This window comes from Ovis aries, chromosome 7 (genome assembly GCF_016772045.2).
Source record: "Ovis aries strain OAR_USU_Benz2616 breed Rambouillet chromosome 7, ARS-UI_Ramb_v3.0, whole genome shotgun sequence".
Classification (NCBI taxonomy): Eukaryota; Metazoa; Chordata; class Mammalia; order Artiodactyla; family Bovidae; genus Ovis; species Ovis aries.
In genome coordinates, this window is record NC_056060.1 from 79325531 (window position 1) to 79342766 (window position 17236).

Below are 17236 nucleotides of genomic sequence, written 5' to 3' on the forward strand. Positions count from 1 at the left end.
CAAGGCCATGCTAATTATTTGACAGTGTATAGTTCATTGATTTTTCACAAACCAAACACCCTTATGTTACGATGAGGCCACAGTTTAATTGTCCAACACTACCAATCAAAATTCTTAAGACTGCTTCTCTCATAAACTTAATGATTTTTCATCTCTGAGCTTTCAGTCAGTTCTCTGGCTTAAAATCCTTATTGCTAACAATAATTTTGCTTGCGTGAAGAACAGCGTGGGCATACTCTGTGTGCCCACCTTTTCCTCCTAGACCGGTCTAGAGTTTGGTTCTCTTTAATTGATCACTGCAGTGTAGGCTTCTAATTGCCAGGAAATGCCTCTTATTCCAAAATCATCTATTTCTTCATCTGAAAGTCTCTCTTTACCTCCATCAGTGCTTCCAAACTGAATGTAGCAACTCAGTGGATCTTGGGGTAAATTTAGTAAGTTGGGCTTGTGACTTGGCATTTAAGAGGAGCATAAGGGAGGGACAAAGAGAAGGAAATTTTTTTGCGTTGTAACCATTGTAAAGTTGCAAAGAGTCATACAACAACAACATCAGATAAAATGCATAACACTGGGAACAAAACAAGGCTGTTTCCTCTCAACCACTGGTACTTAACATTGTACTTGAAGTCCTAGCCAGATGCTAGTTTGCAATAAGGCCAGAAACAAAAAGATAAGGCATAAAGATTGGCAAGAAGTAAGACTATCTATCTGCAGATGACATGATCACCTATGTAAAAATGGTTAAAAATTTTAAACCTCATAGTATCAAATGTTGACAATGGTATGGAGCAACTAGTACTTTCAGACATTGCTATTGGATATGTAAACTGGTACAACCACTTTGGAAAACAATTTGAGAGTTTTATGTTTTGTTATGTTTAGTCACTTCAGTCGTGTCCAACTCTTTGTAACTCTATGGACTGTAGCCCGCCAGGTTCCTTTGTCCGTGGAATTTTCAGGAAAGAATACTGGAATGGGCTGCCATTTCCTCCTCCAGGGGATCTTCCCGACTCAGGGATCAAACCCGTGTCTTTTATGTCTCCTGCATTGGCAGGCAGGCTCCTTACCACTAGCACCACCTGGGAAGCCCGTTTTCTTTTATAAATATACATATACCCAAAAGTTCTGATCCTAGGTATTTACTCAAGGGAAAGGAAAACTTGCATCCACAGAAAGATTTCTACCTGGACTTCTCTGGTGGTCCATTGGTTAAGCATCTACCTGCCAATGCAAGGGACATGGGTTTGATCCCTGGTCTGGGAAGATGCCACATGCCACAGGGCAACTAAGCCCGTATGCCATAGCTACCGAGCCCATGCCCTGGAGCCCATGCACCATAACTACTGAAGCCCAGGTACCTCGAGGCACAACAAGAGAAGCCCCTGCACCACAACCAGAGTAACTCCTGCTTGCTGCTGCTAGAGAAAGCCCACTTGCAGCAGTGAAGACCCAGCGCAGCCTAAAAATAATACAAATAATTTTTTTTAAAAAGAGAAAGACTTGTACCTGAATGCTCGTAGCGACTTTATAATGGACCAGTGTTGGAAATTACCTAAATGTCCATCAGTAGCTGAACGGGTAAATAAGTTGTGATATGTCCATACAATGGGACGTTATTCAGCAAAAACGAGGACCAAGTGACAGATACATGCAAAGCTTAGATAAATCTCAAAATATTCTGCTAATCAAAAGAATCCTTATGCAAAAGAATACATATTGCATGACTCCATTTATAGGAAATCCTAGAACAGGGAAAACTCAGAGGACAAGAAGCGCATTCAGCACTTGCTTGGGACCAGGACTAACATTGACTCCAAGGGAGCACAGGAGAACCGTTCTGGTATTTTTGAGTACTGTTCCAAAACTTGAACTTGGTCGTAGTTTAACTAGAGTTTTTACATTTGTGAATTATACCTCAATGAAGTGTGCTTTAAAAAAAAAAGATTGAGACATTTAAAAGCAAATAAATGAAAAAATAACGCAAACAATGAAATCACTATTTGGAAAAAAGTCTTAAGGCTAAAAAATTACTTTGGGAAGATGAAAAAGTTCTGGACATGGATAATGGTTGTAGAACAATGTGTGTACTTAAAGCCACAGAATCATATGATTAAAAATGTTTAAAATGATAAGTAAATTTTATGTAATGTATATTTTACATTTTTAAAAAGTTAAAAAAAGGAAAAAGCTATGTAAACAAAAAATCTTTAAAGAATTAGAAAAATGTATTTTTGTTATCTTAAGATGGTTTGTGCTTCTCAATAATTAAGGCAGGGTCTAAATTATTACAGCAGGCTTCTGTGATTTCTTTAGTCAAAGGTTAAATGCTTAATCTAATTATAAATGGTAAATATGTTTAGTATTTTGGCCTGTATTTATAAAACCAGCAAAGATAAGAATTCTTGAAGTATTCATGCTTTGAGTGTCAGATATTTGAGTATAAACTAGTAGTATTAATATTGCCTAGCCAGGTGTCATTTCCTGTAATTCAGAGTACTCCAACAACTGTATTTCTAGAACTGAATTTAGACTGAAGGAAATGTCTCATTTAAACTGCCCTGCCCTTTTGGTTTCTAATTGGTGATTGTCCCCTGATGTGTTTTAAAGCTAAAGCGTTTTATACTCAGTTTGCTCTTTATTTGCAATTTTTGTATCAACCTAAGTATAAAACTAGATGAATTATTTTCATTATTATTATTATTCATTTGCCTATTTTCATCAGAATAAATCTTTCTGTGGTTTCTGGTGAGACTGGTGTGAATCTCTAGACAGAAGGGGGGATTGGAAGATGATATCCCTTGGGAAAATGACTGCTTTCTTGCCTGGTGATTTGCTTCCACTTCCTAGGTTTTGAAAATAATAGGCAGTTAAAAACTCTGCCTGCCAAACGCAGAAGAGCTTTGGGAATTTTTTCATCATGAACTTTAAGGGAGTTTATGACTTGCTAGATTTCAATATAGGAAGTGAATGTCTTTGCAGAAAAATCTGTAGAGCTCAAAGTACAAAAGAACGGAAGCCTCTACATAAGATGCTTTAAGGGAGTAAACATGTTATCTCTTTATGGTTCATTCTGCTCTAGGGAAGCACCACCAAGCGAGTCAAACACAGAACGTGATTGCATCAGACAAAGCAGCAGTAGTACCAGTTGCCCATGAACATGAGCACAGCCATGACCACACGCAGCTGCATGCCTACATCGGTGTGTCCCTCGTACTGGGCTTTGTCTTCATGTTGTTGGTGGACCAGATTGGCAGCTCCCATGTGCATTCTACTGACGGTAAGTGGCCCCAAGGTTTTCTGAGCAGTGCAAAAACTTTGCATTTTAGGTGATCACAATTGATTGAATGATTCAGTATGTATCAGTGGCCATACTTAGTATTAAAACTCTTGTCTTAGGTTCTGGTGAATATGTTATTCATTTGAGGAAGCTAGTGGGTTGTGACATGTGGCACAAGAGAGTGTTTGTTGGGTTACTACCCTGGTTATCTTAAAGCTGTTTCATTTGGTGGAGGTCTAGGGCAGAAGTTCTTAACCCTTTTTGTGCCATGGAGCCTTTAAGCAGTCTAAAGCCTGTGGACCATTCATTGGGATAAATAGTTTTTAAATACATAAAGCATAGTACATAGGACTACAGAGAAAATAAATTTTATTGAAATATAGTTACTAAAACATTAAAAACAAGGTTGTGATATAGGATGTCTCTTTATCAATGTATTAAATAATGATATAATATCTTTAAATTATAAGCAAGTTAGAGTTAAATTGTTTAGGACATTAGTATAACAGCTATTGTTGAGTAGCTTGACTAAGAACATTAAATTCTGAGATGAGCTTTAAGAGGCAACAGATTGTCAAGTTGAACATTGTTGTCAAGTTGATTTGGGTTTTTGTTTTGATGGTTATCAGTGTAGAAAAGCCTGATTCACAAAGATACTTTATTACAGATACACTTAAACACATTTGTAGCTTGCTTTCCAGGGAAAGATAAACTTCTTTCAAGGACAACTAGAATTCTCTAAGACTTTTAAAATCAATTCCAGTCATAGTAACTTTTTTGTCTTGAGATCAATGAATTCATCTTTGGTTAAATCAACATCTTTGATATATGGTTTATATTAAATAAAAAAGGATTCTGAGCCATGATACACCTTTGATACCATTGTGATACAAATAAATTTGAAAGGGTTATAATAGACATGAGAATTTATAAATATTTCTTTTCAAATATATTGACAGAATTTTACAGATACAAACTACTAGAAAACATAAATATCTTGGTCCTCAGTGAGAGAGATCCCATGACTTCTGCTGTTTGATGGCTAAATGACTGTTAGGTACGGAGTTGCCTCAGTTACCCAGCTCCATCGCGTGAGCATTTATAGACAGGAAGACTGAATCAAGCAGTGTGGCAGTACTTCGCAGTCCGTGTCCACCTCTTTTGTGACCCCATGGACTGCAGCACACCAGGCTTCCCTGTCCATCCCCAACTCCTGGAGCTTGCTCAAACTATGTCCACTGATCAGTGATGCCATCCAAACATCTTATTCTCTGTCATCTCCTGCTCCTGCCTTCAATCTTTCCCAGCTTCTGGGACTTTTCCAGTGAGTCAGTTCTTCGCATCAGGTGGCCAAAGTATTGGAGCTTCAGCTTCAGCATCAGTCCTTCCAATGAATATTCAGGACTGATCTCTTTTAAAATTGACTGGTTTGAGCTCCTTGCAGTCCAAGGGACTCTCAAGAGTCTTCTCCAACACCACAGTTCAAAAGCATTAATTCTTCCACGCTCAGCCTTCTCTATAGTCCAACTCTCACATCCATACATTACTATGGGAAAAATTATAGCTTTGACTAGACAGACCTTTGTTGGCAAAGTAACGTCTCTGCTTTTTAATATGCTATTTAGGTTTGCCATAGAAGGATTCTGAGCCATGATACACCTTTTCTTCTAAGGAGCAAGCATCTTTTAATTTCACGGCTGCAGTCACCATCTGCAGTGATTTTGGAGCCCAAAAATAAAGTCTGTCATGGTTTCCACTGTTTCCCCATCTATTTGCCGTGAAGTGATGGGACCAGATGCCATGATCTTAGTTTTTTGAGTATTGAGTTTTAAGCCAGCTTTTTCACTCTCCTCTTTGACTTTCATCAAGAGACTTTTAGTTCCTCTTCACTTTCTGCCATAAGGGTCGTGTCATCTGCATTCTGTAAGCAGTACTTCTATAAGCCCTTAATTTAAAGTAGTGATGAGAGAAAGTGATAATAAGAAAGTATCTTAGGACGACTGTAAAATAATATAAAATTATCTGATTTCTGTTGGTAAAGGTAGTGCTAATATTACTTGTGGATTATTGTCTATATTTATGACAAAAGGAAATGCTAAGTTTCAGTTAAAGGTTAGTAAAAATAAAAATGAATTTTTTTTTCAATTTAAGGTCACAAACACCCCCTGCATTCTCCCTGTGTGGAAAAGCTGGCAAAAGACATGAACAAATAGTTTATGAAAAGATGTAAAAATAGTTTTTAAATACATGAAAGATGTCCCCTGCATTTAAAATAAGAAGAATGCAAATCGAAGTTCCACTGAGATGCCATTGCTCACCTGTCAGATAGTCACAAATTCAAAACCTTGACAACATATATTCTATTGGCAAAGCTGTGATGATATAGGCACTCTCATCTGTTGCTGTGGATGTTCGTAGTGGTACAGTCCCTGTGGAGGGGAGTTTACCCTTCAAGCCAGAAATCCCACTGCTAGGAGTCTGCTCTGATGATTCAGCTCCAGTGTGAAGACGCATAAGCACAATAGTTGATGCAGCCTTGCTTGCCATTGTAAAACCGCTTCAGTGTCCATCACGCAGACTGACGGAGTGAAGTGCTGCGTGTCTACGTAATTGAGTTCTCCGTAGCAATGAAATAAAATAAGGAATCCAATCTCTGTCAACCAAGAGGGAGAAATTTCCTGGAGATATTGTTAAGTGAGGGGGAAAAAAAATAAACTACCATCTGTCATATATTTGTGTAAGAAAGAAGGAGAAACAAGGAAACATGTATATATTTGCTTATCTTTACAAAAAAGAAACATAAGGATCAACTAGAAACCAAAGTTGATTACTTGTAGGAGTGAGGGCAGTTGTGGGATAGGGTAGAAGGGTTTTAAGAGAGGGCATGACACTTCCCTGGGCATGCCTTTTCAATACAGTTTAACTTTTGGAAATATGTTAATGTTTTCCATATTCAAAATATAAAATGAAGTCAACAAGGGTCAGAGAGCTAACTGAAACAGATGAACTATACATCAAATGAATAACACAATCACTGAAAGGGATTTAAAAGAAAGAAATTCAAGTAGCTCATGAATGTAGTTATTTGGCGCTATACCTTTAGTAGTGGGTAGAGTTGGGCAGGAAGTATAAACAATACTGAACTCTTTGTAGTAAGCTTTGTCTTTTCTAATGGTGTGGGAAAAAGTGTTCTGAAACTATTTCAGATATGTTACAGGGTTAAGGAAATGAGTAGATGTGCTGCTGTTGGTGAAACCAGAGTCCTCACTGAGGAAGAAGGGATATGCAAACAGGGAATGAGGGAAGGCAAGAAAGAACCCCTGCAGGGGTAGATTGGAACTGGAGCTATTGGAATCATGATTTTGGAAACGTGTGTGTGTATGTGTACATATATACATGTGTGTTTACATATACGTGGGTGTATGTCATAGCTGTGTGTGTAGAGAGGGCCTAGAAGTACAGACACCCCACTGGCAATGAGCATATCAGGGCTCTTCAAAGAAAGGACTGATTTTAGGATGAGGCAGGGTAAGTATAAAGTGAGCTTGAAATATCTAGTGCTCAAAATATATATGAATAAAAAAGATGGGATCGTCACAGGATATAGGAACCAGCTTGAAGGGGTTTCCATTGGCCGGATCTCGGACAGTTTGTCCACTGAGATGATGAAGAACAGCAATAAAGCATAAACCATTAAAAAAAAAGGAGGGGGGGGGAGTTAGTGCGCACATCCACACGAGAGAAAGATGAAAGAGGGGAGGGGCATTTGCTTCCAGCAGAACGCTAAAAATGGGAAACATGAAAGCAGTTGGACTTGGACATTTTTGCAACCTTTCTAGTAAAAATTGGCTCAGGCCAGAATCATCAATGAATGTTAGATCTAGGGGATATGTTTTGATTTGCTTATTAGTTGCAAAGGGGGAAAAAAGTAACTAAATGAAGAAATCAGACAATACCTTGATCAGATGATCAAGATTAATGTCACTGGTATTCTGCTTCAGTGTGTACAGAAAGTTCCTTTTAGATCAGCCTCCCTGCAGGTAACTATAAATTTTAGACAGAGTTTTGAAAACCTACTGTCTGAAGACACTAGAGAGTCACCTAAAGGAGGCAAATTCTGGAAGGGAGTCTACACTGGGAACTGATTTTTACAGCGTTTAGTTCCTGTTTCTGCTTTTAGCAGTCAGTGCCTGTGGGGTAGCCAACTGATAGAAGAGTCTTTCTGGCCTAAAGAGGACAGAGTTCAAGGTAACTACAGTCACTGCAAAGTGAGAGGAGAATCTTAGAAAGGAGACAGACAGAGAAAGTCAGCCCTAAATTCTGTGTATAAACTAGCCAAGTCTCTGGCTAAGCCCTGAACCATGCTTTCTTGGGCAGACTCCAGGCAGGTCTGCTAAAGATGAAAGAACTAAGCTGAGACTTAGGCAGCTGCCCAGAGACAGAATTTGCAGTTTGAGCCAAATCAAGTTACTTTAAAGCAAAGCAAAAAAGAAATCAACATTCTTTGGGGGAATGTAATAGAATCCATGGTATCCACAAGATAACGTTTACAGTGTCCAAGATGTAGTCCAGAATTCACACCACCAGTGAGCAGCAGGTGTACATCCTGTGCATCTGGATGTGATCGGCTGAGAAGCGGCACCTATGTAGTATTCCATCCAAGAATGCTTTTCTAAGGACACATCAGACAGATCCAAAAGTAAGGACCACTCTGTTAAAGAACAAGAAAGGTGCAGGGAGGGGAATGTACTCTTCAGATATACCAACGTCACAGAAGTCAAAGGCGGAGAAAATGTTTCAGATTAAAGGAGACTAAAGAGATAGTCATAGCTAAGTGTAACATGCAGTCTTAGACTGGATTCTTCCTGGAAAAGGAAATATGCTCTGAAAGTTATTCTTGGGCAATTGACAAAAGTAAAATATGCAAGAGAGTAGAAAAAAATCTCAATGGTATTTACTGAATTTGATAACTTTACTGTGATTATGTAAGAAGATATCCTTTCCCATCAGAAATACACACTGAAGGATCTAAGGATAGTTAACGAGTAGTATAAAGTGTAGTATACTCTTAAATGGTATATTCCAGGAAAGGAAATGTATGTGTGTAGTGTGGAGAGAGAACAAGAGAGCCTAAGTATAGATGATAAGGCAAGTATGGCAAATGTTGGACAGGGTGTTAAAGAAACTGGTTTAACTGGACTGGACAGTGAGAAATACGATGTATCAGTTGATGTAGAGCTCAAGAACCTCCTTAATAGAGCAGTTTGGATTGAATTTGAAAAGTAGCAGATTCTTAATGTGTTAGCTGACCCATCAAAAGAGTGATGAGTTAGGAAGATGATTCTGACAAGGACGTGTAAGATGAATTTGGTTCGGGAGAAATGGGAGTAAGAGGAGACATCCAGATCTACTGCTAGTTTAGGGGTTGGAGAAGGGGTTGTTTGGGTAGATGGAAATTTAGGTTAGGATGGTGGCAGTAAATGGACATAGGCAAATGTAACAGACGTTTTGATGTTGGAATAAAGATAAAGTTGCAGGAGGCTGAGGAGTGGGCAGGCGGAGGCAATGGCAATGAGACTGGTCTAGAGAGCAGTGGCCAGAGGCTGCAGAGCAGGCTCCTTGGAGAGGTGGAGCGGCAAGGGGTGTGAGGCAGCTAGGGTGACATCTTGCCCATCCAGGGAAGGCTGAGTCAAATGAAGAGTTCTCATCTGCCCGTCTCTTCAGGACAGGAGAAATTTCTAAGTGTTTGAAGCAAAAGGAAAAAGACAATAGTAAGGAAAGTAATAATAGTCTTCTTAAAACAGCTTTCAAAGAATTCTTCCACCTCCAGGTGAATGTTCTACTAGTTTCTGTTCCCGTTGCTCCATGGCTGACTTGCCTATTTTTTACTTCAGATCCGGAAACAGCAAGGCCCAGCAATTCCAAAATCACCACCACGCTGGGTCTGGTCGTCCATGCTGCAGGTAGGTTCAGATTGCAGTGGGACCCCTTTCTTTTCTGTCACACAGGTACCATCCACAGGAACCTTCTGGAGAAGGGGCTGTTTAAGGAAGTCCTCCGACAGAAGCATGAACCCCAGTGTACTCAGTGTCAGGGGGTTGTAAGCTAAGAATGGTTTTTATGTTTCTAATCAGATGAAAAAATAATTCATGGCACATGAAAATTACATGATGTTCAAATCTCCGTGTCCATGAGTGAAGCTGTATTGGAATACAGCCATGGCCACCTGTTTACGTATAATCTGTGGCTACTTTCACACAACAGTGGTAGAGCTGAGTAGTTGCAAGAGACCAAATGGCTCACAAAGGCTAAACTATTTCCTGTCTGGCCCTTTAAGAGAAGTTTGGTGACCTTTTCCCTAGGACCTCATCTTGAACACTTCTGTACTGAATAGCCTTGCTGCCTGTTATCTACCCAGAATGCCAGTTGAGGCAGGGGTGGGCTGTAGGGCGTCAGAAGTCTCAGCAGTGCTGACTGGGAGCACCTTTGAATCATAACCACAACCAGTCCCAGTTGTAGGGGTCTGTAAGTGACAAAAGCACGTGAAAGGTGACACCCTGTTATCTGGACTTAATGCATGCTTTTCTAACAAAAAATTCATCCATTCAGCCAGTGTTCACTCATTACGTATAAATCATCTATGCTGTCGTGGTATCGCTGCTTTTTCACCTGCAAGATGCAGAGATGCCTCCTTTGAAATTTCTTGCTTTTTCTATTATTGCAGTTTAACTGATTAGTCAGTAGATTTTTGAATGTCATACTTTTTCAACAGTAGCAACAATAACTGGCATATTAAATATCAGATAGCACCTGTGCTAAGCTCCTCACATGTTACCTCATGAAAACCTTAGAAATATGTACTTTATTGAACCCATTTTAGAAATGAGAAAGCTAAGGTTCAGAAAGCTTAAGTAACCTTCTCAGAGCCTGGTCCAGTTCTATCTAACTCTGAAGCCCACACACCCACCACACTATTATAGTTGTTATTTATAGTGTTTTATGTTTCATTTTTTCCAAATTTAGCTGACGGTGTTGCTTTGGGAGCAGCAGCTTCTACTTCACAAACTAGTGTCCAGTTAATTGTGTTTGTGGCAATAATGCTACATAAGGTAAGCAGAACTTTGGTGTAGATTTGTTGTGGGCTGAACCTGTAATTAAAACTTCTCTTTGGTCTTTGTGTTTTTCTGGAATGCAAAGGTTTTTGTAGTTAGTTTCTTAACTGCTGTTCACCTTAGAGAATTTAATAAATCTGTTTAAAACTGGATTTTTTGCTACCATTTTATTAAACTTGTAAGTTGAAGGGATTTTATTTTTTATGGTGTATACACAAACTGTTAAGTCCTCTACAGATTTCTGTATTTCATGGTAATTTTTGTTCATAAATATTTTTCCTTTCTTGTACTTAACTATTTCACATAGACTCACACACACACAAATGGGACGTTTTCTAGCTTAGAACATTAATTCCTAAAAGGCAGAGCTCAGACTTAGTGTTTGTTATACTTGGTTTTCTTGTATGATAATAATTTAGTCAAATGACAGGTACTTCATCATGTAGAAGCAATCCAAATTTCTAGACTAATAAGGGATAGTTTTTCTTTTCCAGGCACCAGCTGCTTTTGGGTTGGTTTCCTTCTTAATGCATGCGGGCCTCGAGCGGAATCGAATCAGAAAGCACTTACTCGTCTTTGCACTGGCAGCACCAGTTATGTCCATGGTGACATACTTAGGACTGAGTAAGGTAAGTCTGACTCAAGCTTATCTGGACAAGTACCTAACTCCTTGTGACCCACCAAAACGTATGGTCTCTTATGTTGAAGTTTTCAATTAAATTACTGCCTCAAGCTAAAAAGAAAATTCAACTCAAAAGCCTGTGCTGTACAAAGTGTACATCTTAATTCCAAGTCAATCCTCTTCATAAATTTAGAACATTTTCTTATCCATTTAATTAAAAAAACTTCTTTCCCATCAGTTCCAAAAATATTTGCACAAATACATGATCTTTAAAATAATCCAATTTAAAGCTCATCAGACATGCTAGTTATATTTAACTGGTACATAATAAGTCACAACAGTATGGATTTAATGTTTCAGTGAGCATAGGAAGTGTGGGTAACGAGTTTGCAGCAGCTTTAAGAGCAGTAGGGAATGAGCAGAGATCTCTATATTCAGCTAAGACTCAGGTTCTTCCACTCCCGGCTCTCTTATCACTGCATATTAAGTACCCAGGTCTTTGTCATCACACTGGTCGTGCCTCCAGTCCTGAAGTGCATGTGTCATTCGCCACATGAGACCCCAGGCGTTCTGCTCTGTTGCTCCAGTTAGGCCTTCCTGCGCCTTATTATTCTGTCCACAGGGCTGCAGTTCTTAACAACAACCCTTCCCGTTTTTCTTAAATATCAGTTGGCAGGCGACAGAGGAAAATCTTAGAACCAAACCAACTTAGGGCTTTACCCCACACTCTCTGAAGATCACTGATTCTTCTGAGTGTTATTCAGTTCGTATTGATATAGAAAAGCTTGCAGTGAAAGGAACATGAGAAATGAAATGGTTAAAGAGTGGTTAAGTTCCTGTCAGTCAAGGCTGATCTGGATCGCTAACACCTCATTGTTCACCTGAAGAGCTTTATCTTCTTTTAGTCAGTGAGTAATAATGCATAGTTCCCTTTTAAATATTATCCTGTTTATCACTTCACTGATCAATGTAAGTTTCTAGAAGTTTTGACAAAAAAATGTGATAATTTTGGAGGCACGGAGTTACAGGTTACATTTATGGCACGTTCTTAAATTTTCAGTTACTTGTCTTAGTCTGTAGGGCCACATTTTTAATTTAAAAAAAAAGATGGAAATTAGTTGTGTAAAGATTAGCTTTTGAGATGTTTCTAGGCTCTGTGCGGGCAGGTACTGCATCTCAGTTATCACTGTATCTCAGGCCCTGGCCTAGAGCCTGGTGCATATGGGAGGTCTGTTCATATTAGTAGAACAAATGAATGTATCAAATTTGATATCTGCGTTAATGCTGTTGATTCCATCTTAATAATCTTGAAGTTTGTTTGTAAAAGTAATCCCAAGTGGCTCAGTACGTTAAGAATCCGCCTGATATCAAGGTTCCCCACTTCCCAAATCACACCAGTTATGAATATCGGGTGCTTTCTTTATTATTTTTCTTCCTGACTCTGCATGTTACTTGACTTAATTTTCTTCTCTCTCTCTCTTACTTCACAGAGCAGTAAAGAAGCCCTTTCAGAGGTCAATGCCACTGGGGTGGCCATGCTTTTCTCTGCCGGGACCTTTCTTTACGTTGCCACAGTACATGTCCTCCCTGAGGTGGGCGGAATGGGGCACAGCCACAAACCCGACCCCACTGGAGGGAGAGGCCTTAGCCGCCTGGAGGTGGCAGCCCTGGTTCTGGGTTGCCTCATCCCCCTCGTTCTGTCAATAGGACATCAGCATTAACTGGTGAGGGTCCAGCCTCGGTCCACGGCCGTTCGCCATTCAGTGAGAACAGCCGGCACGTGACAGACACTCACTTCCTCAGTCTCTCGTCTCGCCTCGCCCATCTCCACCTGTATTGCTAAAGAGTCCAGAGGGAGGTGAGATGAAAACCTGGAGTGACGGAAAGCTTTTCAAGTAGAAACAACACACCTCGAAGGATACAGACATTCCGTTGTGTTGTCTTTTCAAGGGCCCTTGGCATTTTGAGTTTCGATGTTTCCCTTAACCCTATTCTCAGGGAAGATGGAATTTAGTTTTAAGGAAAAGTGGAGAACTTCCTACTCATAATGAAATAATTATGAAAGTACAGTATTCTGTAATTAAGCTAAATCTCTTAGTTTAGAGGCTCTGCCACTTTATCCATTGATTTTTTAACATGGTTCTCACCGTGTAAGACTGGTGCTTTAGCATCTATGCCACTTGCCTTGAATGAAGGTCATGATGCCCACTGTGTTAGATGCTAAAGATAAGTAGTTCATCTGGGGCTAGAGTCAAGAAAATGATGGCAAGACACATTGAAAACTGACTTTACACTTGAGAGATCTGGAGAAGCGGGGACATCTGGGGAGACTGAAACACCCCCTTCAGCACGTGCCTCTCCCCAGAGAGCCTGCCTTCCATCAGATGGGGGAGCAGAGGTGGAATAGCTTTTAAAGAGGTGACGTGTTTTATAAACCATTTTTTTTTTCAAGTCCTCCTGTTTGTAGTAGAGGAGCCAAGTTCTAATAGGTTCAGACCAACCTAGGCTTCCCTTCTGACTGTTCTAAGAACAGTCAGATCCCAAAGTATCTTTGGAAATTAAGGGGTGTTAAATTTTAAGTGAATTTGGACAGTTACCGACATCTTTGTAGTAACCTTTTTAGAAGAAAGATCACCAAAACCTACTTGTCCTTTTTTTGTCTCTTAAATATTTATCTTGGTAGACCAGCAGTCCCTGTGGCAAAATACTCAGTGCCCTTTTGGGACTGCCAGGTCAGTATCACGTAAGCACCTGTAGCAGGGAAGAAAGTCAAGATGTATCACAAATGGGAGGTGTTTGCCTGTTGATTTAAAGCTTATTAAAATCATGTCTTTTGTCTCTTCATCTTTTCCGTATTTTATTCCTAACTTTTCCTTCCAGCCCTTCCTCCCTACAATTTGCTGCTTACTGCTGGTGGTGATGCCAATATTTGTGTGAGTTAAGTTCTCATCAGGACAGCCTCTCCTTGGAACTGTGATGATAAAGATAATATTGTCTCTGTCCTCTGTTCTTTTCAATGAAGTTACCTTTGTGTCAATTGCAGCTTTGTTAAGCCCTTTAAATGTCAACTTCCTCGTATGTGAGATGATACAATCACTGATACTCTGGTAATTTAAACAATTGAGATATTAAAAATAGTAAGCAGACTAGGATAATTTGTCCATATTTGCCAAAAATCCCTGTAAACCTTGTGTTATCAAATAAGTGTATAATATTATATTGTTAATTTATTTTGATTTTCTGTACCATTTCAAAACACATTTCATAAAGTGGGAACCAAGACTATTTTTGTCAGGGCATTGGATTTAGGAGTTTGTGAAACATTTTATATAATGCATAAACCAGCATGCCCAGGATTTCTGTATTTCCTTCTTAGATTTGTCACTGGGTCAGAAGCTGTGGAAAGAGAACTTGTGAGCCCTCTGCTGGCTAGACCAAAGTAGCATAAACAGGATCTGGTTTTGGATAGTGGCTGGGAACCCTTGTGAACAGCATAAAAACCAACAGAAGGTGCAGCAGGAAAGTCTAGGTGACTTTCCTGCTAACAGCTGGGACTTCAGAGAGTCATGGGGTTTCACCTAGTCCTTCAAAAAGACATGGTTGCCTTGATTCTCCCTGGAAATGTACTTCATTAAATAAATAGCTCATTTTAGTGTCTGGTCTGGTTTTGAATAGTGGCACTTTTCTATCATATTGTTGTGCAATGATCAGAAATTTGTTCTGCTGGCCAAAGCCTCTTTCTGCAGTGCCTTGCCATGACACTTAAAAGTTGGGCTAGAATATCTTGACGGGTAGGGCCTTGAACTCTGGCAAGGGCAGAACCATCTAACCTCCAAATTGGCCTTCCCCTCTGGACTCCACATTAATAAGCAAACCTTTCAAGGCCTATCAGCTCTCAAGAGCTATGGGCTGTCCAAGATTTTAAAACTGCTACCCCAGGAACCACTCATTTCCCTCCTGGTCAGCAGGCAGAAATAGCCATACTAATCTTACAGGGCTCAAACGCATCTCTAGGCAGCAGGGTACTGAGCGGCGTGGCAGGGCCTCCTTCTTGGGGGGGGGGGGGGGGTGGGGGGCGTGGAGAGAACCTAACTGATGTGGGCAGTGTCCCAGGAGAGGCCACACTGATGGTCACTTACTGGCACATTTCAGCTCCATTTTCCTCTTGTTTAAAACTGCCTCCTTAGATGTGGATGCCTTAATGCTCTCACACGTTTGGAAACCTTGGCAATACTTCAGTCGCTGCTGTGATTACAGATGGAAATATTGGCTACCGAAGAGATGCAATTGATGATGAAAAGCATTTTCCTTCCTTCCTCATAACCAAAGTTAATCTTAATTACAATTTGACTCCCTTTCCTCGATACAGATAGACTTTCTTCAGATGTCGAGGACTCTCTTAAATGGCAAATTAAGGTGAAAATTATACTCATCCATTCCCTTCATTTGTTCGCCAGTGAATTGCTTTTGTCAGTTGCCATAGCCCCAAAGCAGCCATCTTCCAGGTCTGATGGCTTTCCTGTGCGAGCTATTGCCAGATTTCAGTTCTTCAGGCGAATTCTGCCCTGGAGTGCAGAGTGTCGAAACACCACCACAGAGGCTCTGTGTTCTCCCTTTCCCTCTTCACCTTTTTATTTCCTTGTTCAAAACAGCCAAGTCTGTTCCTATATTTTGAATCATTGGAAAAATGGGAGAGGTGGCTGTTTTGAGTGGTGAGTTCTTTGTAGAAAAAAGAAAATGTAATGGTGTTTTTTACTGCTTTTACGTGTCACTGCCTGGTTTTCCCTCTTTTTCAAGGATTAGAACTAGGAGGACATGCCAGCCCCTCAGATACATGGTAGCCAGGTACTGAACAGGGGAACTGTGAGTGTGTCAGTAGCACAAGCCCCCAAAGCATGCTCCTGCCTTTGGGGCCCCGGAGCCCCGTGGGAGGCTGAGAATGACCAGATTCAGCCAGAACTGCTGTAGGGCAAGGCGAGGACCCTCTAATAGTGTTCCACAGGGGTACCCTCCTTGTGTTACAGAATCGTTTGCTCAACACAGAATGGTCCACATTACCTTTCAAAGAGCACTGTTTGAGATGCTATGAAATTAAAACCAGTCATGTAGCTCCTTTGTACCTGAGACATCTAGATTCACCTGAGAAGACCTGAGGGAAATGTAAAGACTTGCATGAAAGGGCTAGACAACCATTAGGAATTTTCTAGATATGCTCAGCCTAACACAAGGAGGTTGACTTTGATCTGTTTTCTCATAGCGTCTTCTACTAAGTGGGAAATCCCATGGGACAACACTTCAGTTCCCCTGGTTTGGTAGCCTAAACAGTGATTTTCAATGTCCCCTTTTTCTGGATCCTTTGTAAACATGAAATCATTCCACAGATGGCTGCCTTATAATTTTTGTCTCTTTCCACTTTAATTGTGAATGGTTAAAAAAAAAATGTTTTTGCTGTTTTCTGATTTGTTTTATGATATTAAATTTTTATTAGTGCATACCATATGTGAGTGGTTCATTATTGATCCTCTCAACAGTTTTTCCATTGGATGACCAGACTGGACCCACATTCGAACATCAGAAAAGGTAATGAAATGGCTTGAGGGGCAGTGGAAAGATGTATCTGTATGAACCTCCTTTAGGGAAGGAGAGAAAGAAAGGCGGAAGGGAGATAAAGGACTCAGTATACCATCTGCCCCAGAGATTCACTGACAATTTTTTTCCCTTTGCCTTTGCTGTCACCAAATATTATTTATGAAGGTACCTATCTAATCCCAGAAAAGAGATGCAGGCCAGTAGATCCCAATCACATGGATGCATTTCAAAGGGCACAGTTACTAATCTGAGTATGTAGACACTATGAACAGTGGACCCTGGAAACAGATTTAAATGGAAGTGAAAATTATAAATTTGATAAATACTTTCTCCCTCTGTAGTACTGAAGCTCAGGTTTTAACATATACTGATAAGAGCCATATATAGCCATATGTCAGTTGAATGTATCACTTGTCTGCTTATTCATTAGATTTCATTATTACTAATCCACTGTGTGCTGACTTTCTATGTGTATCACAGATGCTACAACTGGTTACAAAGGTTGTACCCAGAGTGTTAGCATGTTTCCAGAAAACCTCTCCTCATGAATAAGAAAATAGGCCACAAGGACGTAATGCTCATGATTCCTGCCATCTCTCACGAAGTCATCCCTCCTTTGCCTTAAGCAGTGGGTTG

At 40.1% G+C, this 17236-nt stretch overlaps 1 protein-coding gene across 1 annotated transcript in view; it reads left to right on the plus strand.

Annotated features, from left to right (window-relative positions):
• SLC39A9 (solute carrier family 39 member 9) overlaps nucleotides 1-16508 on the plus strand; it is a 50412-nt gene extending 33904 nt beyond the window's left edge. The window contains exons 3-7 of the mRNA XM_004010748.5: nucleotides 3080-3277; nucleotides 9172-9240; nucleotides 10301-10386; nucleotides 10884-11018; nucleotides 12502-16508. Of these exons, the coding sequence (XP_004010797.1) occupies nucleotides 3080-3277; nucleotides 9172-9240; nucleotides 10301-10386; nucleotides 10884-11018; nucleotides 12502-12732 (719 nt within the window). The 3' untranslated portion in view covers nucleotides 12733-16508. The remainder of the gene's footprint in view (nucleotides 1-3079; nucleotides 3278-9171; nucleotides 9241-10300; nucleotides 10387-10883; nucleotides 11019-12501) is intronic.
• Nucleotides 16509-17236: the final 728 nt, after the last annotated feature.